Source organism: Spermophilus citellus (genome assembly GCF_964194105.1).
Source record: "Spermophilus citellus genome assembly, chromosome: 15".
Classification (NCBI taxonomy): domain Eukaryota; kingdom Metazoa; phylum Chordata; class Mammalia; order Rodentia; family Sciuridae; genus Spermophilus; species Spermophilus citellus.
The window spans coordinates 25,270,886-25,276,512 of NC_138195.1; the positions used below are offsets into that span (position 1 = coordinate 25,270,886).

The window sequence follows — 5,627 nt, forward strand, 5'->3', positions numbered from 1 at the left end:
ATAAGGCCGGTCTATTGCCCCCAGGGTTAGCATTTTCCAAGAAATCTATACACAATGGGGATGAGTCATCTCATGGCTGGTCTTAACAAGACAGGGCCATACACAATGGGGGTGAGTCATCACTGGTGTTGCAAGAAGGCAGCTTATCCAGCTTTTCCAGGTTCTCACAAGAGGGTGGAGAATTTCCTTGGGGGGGAGAGGGGTGACAATATGGCATAGGCCGCTCCCCTTCCCGACTTGTCTACCGAGTGTTCCAGGACAGGAGCACTTGGTGCGGGACCCAGAGGACCAGGCCAGGCATCAAAAGGGTCTAGGAGGCCATTGACCGCGTGATGCTTTAAGCCTTTCTCCTCCTGGGCAGTGAGAGGACTGACTCGTTGTGACCAAAGTCGCTCCTCACCAATGGCTTCCCAATACTGGTCTCATACTTAGTGTGAGATTGCCCCATCTTTTCGGGGAGACCCCTACCTCGAAACTCGCTTGGCTTGGCTTGGCGATACTCTCACTTTGGGTGAACAGACTTCTTAATGCCCCACGTTGGGCGCCAGATGTCGGGGTCTTTAGCCCCACCCCACCCCACCCGCTTCCCTCCTGACCTGCGGGAGAGATTGGGAGAGCACGCCCCGACCATGAGGAACCAAGAAAGGAAGGGCCGACTGACCGCCCCCCTCCCCCACCCAGCCCTCCCCCACGGGAGGACAATCAGACAAGCCAGGGAGACCAGTCAAAGCAGGATCTCAGTTTATTGAGAAAACACACAGCTAATACAAGGCACGGGAGCCAATCAGGATAAAGGTCAGCAGGGTGGGGAGAGTTCAGGTGTACGCCCATCTCGCAGGCCATAACGGGAGGACCCCCCCCCCCAGCTGTCCAGAGGGCGGAAGGGTTCTGAGCCTATCCTAGAGGTCATCTGGTTTTTCCTCACAACCCAGGCAGCGCCTTCTGGATGATCCCCAGGCGCTTTCTTAGCCACAGGTGGCCCCAGGACCCACCCAGAAGTGGGCAGCAAGTTCGGTTTTTCCTCCTTTCTGATGCAACATGCCCCACATGTTACATCGTGCCCTACGTCTGTGTTTCCCTTTTCTTGCCATCATTGTCAGAAATTCAGGGAAGTCAATTTTGCCGTTACCACCAGCAGCTACTCCCTTAATCGCGTCCTGTAACTCGACTTCCGTGGGATTCCACCCAAGAGACCATCTCATGACACTTCCCAATTCCTTTGTTAGTATAGTATACTTCCATCCCCGTTCCTGTCAAATAGTGGGAAAGCTTCTTTGAATTCTGCAATCTGCCCTTCAGCTAGATGGTCAGCCACGCCGCAAGGATTACCAGTTTCTGAGACTCAACGACATAACCACTGGGCTCATTCGCTCCACTCAGATCCCACACTTTAAAATGTCACATAGCATGAATAGAATTTTAAACGTCCGAAGATATCAAACACGTTTACATTTATTTTGGTTTAATTATTATAAGTTGTATTTATTTTTATATATATTTCCTTTTCAATTGGCACATAGTAATTGCACTGACTCATTGGGGCACAGTGTGGCGTCTTTTGTTGTTTTAGTTTCCCGCTCCCCCACCCACCCTGTCTTAAGATGAGGAAGGCTTGAATTTTAGGCATTTATTGAAAACTTGCGCATGCCATGTAAATGGATTTGACCCCTTAGCCGGCACACCAACTTCCCACACAAAGCCGTCCACTGAACCAAGACGCCCAGCAGTCTTTGGGGAAGCTGCAGCCTGACCCGTCTTCTCCACCATCGCCCAGGAAGGATGAGAAAAGGCAAGTGGCGAGCCGACTCACAAACCCATGCTTGGGCCGGTGCTTTCCTCTTCTTCATCTTTTATTCCCATGAGTCCCAGGCCAGAGAGGGATCCATGAGGGCTAGTGGTTCCTGGCAGGAGGATGACGCAAAGGGTACCCGGGCTCAGGCTTTGGTAGAGCCTTCCAATCTTGCGGCCCCAACGCCGGGCTGCACTCGCACTCTTTGCGTTTTCCACCTTTAAATTCTGCAAGGTCTCCCGCTCCGAGGGAGGAGGTCTCACTCTCAGACCTGCGGGCCTTCTTGATTCAGGTGGTGAGCTCCTAAGCCACGCGTGCAGGTGCCTGGGGGTTAGGGCCTGCCTGCCTTTCAGCTTCCAGTCCTTGCCTGTGAGGACATGGAGGGCCCTCTGGGCATTGCCAAAAGTTTTGAATTTCAGGAAACAGTATTTTTCCCGTCTTCCGCTTTGAGCATCTGGAGGCACGATCACAGCTTCCAGGCCACCAAAGAGGCTCGGCAGTTCCTGAATATGTCCTAAGACATCTTTACCTACTCCAGACAGATAAATGGTTCCTCGGTTCTCAGAATCTCGTTCCAGCTCCTTAACGAGCGTGTCACAATCGAGAGTGAGTTCTGTCACCGGTCTCTGTACCTTTATGTATACACCTTCCACAAGAAGGCCATTCAAGCACTCGATGGCCAGCTGGGCAGCTTCCAGGACTTCATACTCTATAGAGAGATGAGGCTGATGCGTTTCCAGAACGGCAGTCATTGTACGAACTGGGCCAAAGCTCCTAAACAGCCTCTTCAGAGCACTTAGGTCCCAATCTTTGCTCAATGGCCCAGCATAGATAGTGGACATCTCTGTCCACTTGATCCGCATCCTTCGGTTCACTTCCTCAGTGAGGAGAGGTGAAAAAGGCTCCAAAGAGAACCGAATAACGCTGAAGGGGTACAGGCGCACTTGCCTTCTGGCCTGCTCAAAGACCTCTCTGTTGGAAAGGCACTTAATAGTCTCACAATCTTCAGGAGACGGGAGTTCAATATCGTCTGTCTCTCGGGATACAAAAAGGAGCTTGTGATGCCCCGGATCGAAAGATCTTAAAGCACCTCTGTAGGTGTACTGGAACTTTTCTCTGACGTTTCTTGGGTCTTGGGCTCTCCACAGCGCCTCCAGATTGAGTTCTGCGACCTTCTTTGGGCCATACTTGAGGAAATACTGAGCCAACTCAAGGGTCGCGGCAGCGTCCTCTGTGGGATCATGACCGTCCCTTTCCGAACGTTGAATGTCCTTCCCCAATACAGCTTTGGCTAAGAACTTGAGCTTGAATCTTCTGCCCCGCTCTCTGGCATAAAGCAACGAGGTGTCGATAACATATGGATGGATCACGTTCAATGCTCGGAGATCCACGTCTAGGGAATGACCTACCAACACCGCATCAGGAGGAAGCAGTGCTTCTAACCGCCTCTGAACGTCTTTCAGTTTCGTCGTCACCGGCTTAAGCATCTCCTCCGTGATCCCCGAATAGCAGGTGGCGTAGTCCACAATCTCCTCATCGGGTTTCACCAACTCATCCATGAGACACGAGCCTCCTTCGGCAACCAGTGAGATGCGGGTTAGTTCTCTCCCCTTGGACGTGATGCACATTTCTCCGTCCAGCCCAAAGAGAGGGCTGTTCTCTGTGACAGACGCATCACATCTGGTAGTTACAAAGTTCTCACAGTCGGGAGAACCTTGTAACGGGAAGTCAAATGTTCTCATTTCCTCCTCTGTCAGAAGGCATCGCAGCAAGCCCACCTTCTGAGAGCCATACTTTTGAATGACCGGGTCATTCTGCAGGTCGACCTTGGGTTTTGTACCGGCAGATGGTACAGATCCTCCCATGGTCTTAGGCAGATATCCAGCCCTTTGGTTTGGTAGCCCGATAACATCAGCTAGAAAAGTAGGTGATGGAGGAGGCAAGCGGAATTTGTGTCTGAAGGCTTTTCGGAGAAATCCAAACTCCAAATAGAACTTGTAGAAGTGGAGTTGACTCATCCCTTGAAGGATGACAACCACTGTTCTGCTCAGTTGCTTTCCGTACAGAAGCTGGCACCACCTGGGTCTCTCAATAACGGGTGCAGCCAGAACTGCGTACCTGAGCAGCTCACATAGCTGTTCGTGGGTTACTTCACAGTTTTCAGCCGTTACGATGCCAGACAACCGGGCTCTCCTGGGCTCGGGATGCCTGTCCACGAGATCCAAACGGGGTATACTTGCCTCGGGCGTCCCCATCAGCCAGTCAGGGACCCGTCTCCTCTGGCTGTTCAGCCTCCGGGTCTTCTCCTTCTCAGGCTCCATGATCCCGTACTTGAGTCCTTGTTGTGGGACGCTGTCCTTGGTGTAGAAAGCTGTCCCTGGCATAGAAAGCTGTCCTTGCCTTGATGCCAATCCAGCGAGAGAAAACGTTCTTGAGAAGGAAGAAGGATGGTTTATTGCTTGGCCAGCGAAGGAGAAACGATGGTTCTCACATCAGCAGGAGTAGAGGGTTTTTATACAGGTGATTCAGAGAAAGTGAGATCAGGGAGGAGAGATCAGGAAGGAAAAGATTAGGGAAAAGAGAACCCAGAGGAGGAGACCAGGGAGGGGGAAAAGAACAGGGAGGAGAAGTTTAGGGAAAAGAAAAACAGAAGATCAGGGAGGAGAAGGGTAGGGGAAAGAAAATCAGGAGGACAAGGTTAGGGCAAAGAAGATCAGGGAGGAGAAGGTTGGGAAAAAGAGAAACAAACATGGAAGTTTCAAAGCGACAAGGGATGTAGTCAAAGCATCCAGTGAACCCCTGTTGCAACTTCAATAAAATCTTCCCTTTGTATTCCAGCCTATTGCCTTTGGGGGACCTTGACTGTGGATTACCTTCCAGTAGTTTCATGGTTTCTTTACCCAGATTCCTTAAGTTCCAGGGAACAGGACCGTGCCCTGTATTTTGTATTTCCTCAGAATTCTGCTGTATACATAGCAAAGACTTGAAAAAGAAAAAAAAAATTGAAAAGCAAAAATAACTAAAGGTCTTCAGTGTTTCTGTACCCCTACAATCATGAGTTCCCCAACGTTACTGTGAAATACAGGGAGCAGATAAAATTGACCTAAGTTTGCTAATATGGGCTTGAGGCCTCTGTAGGTAAAATGACTACTAAAATAAAAAAGAGGATGACAGCCCAGCAGCTCTGGAGGCTGAGACAGGAGGATCGTGATTTCAAAGCCTGCCTCAGCAACTTAGAGAGGCACTAAGCAACTCTGTGAGACCCTGTCTCAAAATAAAATATATATATAAAATACAGAATATGGCTGGGGATGTGACTTAGTGGTTGGTTGAGTGCCCCTGTGTTCAATTCCCTGTACCAAAATAAAAAAAAAAAAAGGATTACCGTATAAGAACCAAGGACTTTCCTCCCAAAGTCTAGTTTCTCTTTCATCAGAACACATTAAGGGGTACTTTGCCATTTGCCCCATAGTGTGAATGGGTTCATTGATCTTATTGGGTTGTTTTCAGTGTGGCATCTTAATACTTGTGTTCCAACGTAATGATCAGATCAGGGTAATTGGCATATATGTCACTCACACATGTATCACTCCTTTGTTTTGGGAACGTTCAAAACCGTATCAGGTTTCCCCCTTCCAGTACTGAGGATTGCACCCAGGGCATGGTACATACTCAGCAATTATTCTACCACTGAGATACACCCCCCAATCAGGTATTTTGAAATATTTCATATTGTTGTCAATCACAGCGATCCTACCAGGCTGTGGAATCCTAAAAGTAAGTCATTTCTCTTATCCAAGGACACTCCCCATACCTATTAACCATCCTCTTGCCATGT

The 5,627-nt window shown here is 49.6% G+C and overlaps 1 protein-coding gene across 1 annotated transcript; it reads right to left on the reverse strand.

Annotated features, from left to right (window-relative positions):
* Window positions 1-1,806: 1,806 nt before the first annotated feature.
* LOC308634728 (RNA exonuclease 5-like) lies at window positions 1,807-4,110 on the reverse strand (the record flags this gene model as incomplete). Its single annotated transcript, XM_081268785.1, has 1 exon — window positions 1,807-4,110. The coding sequence occupies one exon, from the start codon at window positions 4,108-4,110 to the stop codon at window positions 1,807-1,809; it is 2,304 nt and encodes a 767-aa protein (XP_081124911.1).
* Window positions 4,111-5,627: the final 1,517 nt, after the last annotated feature.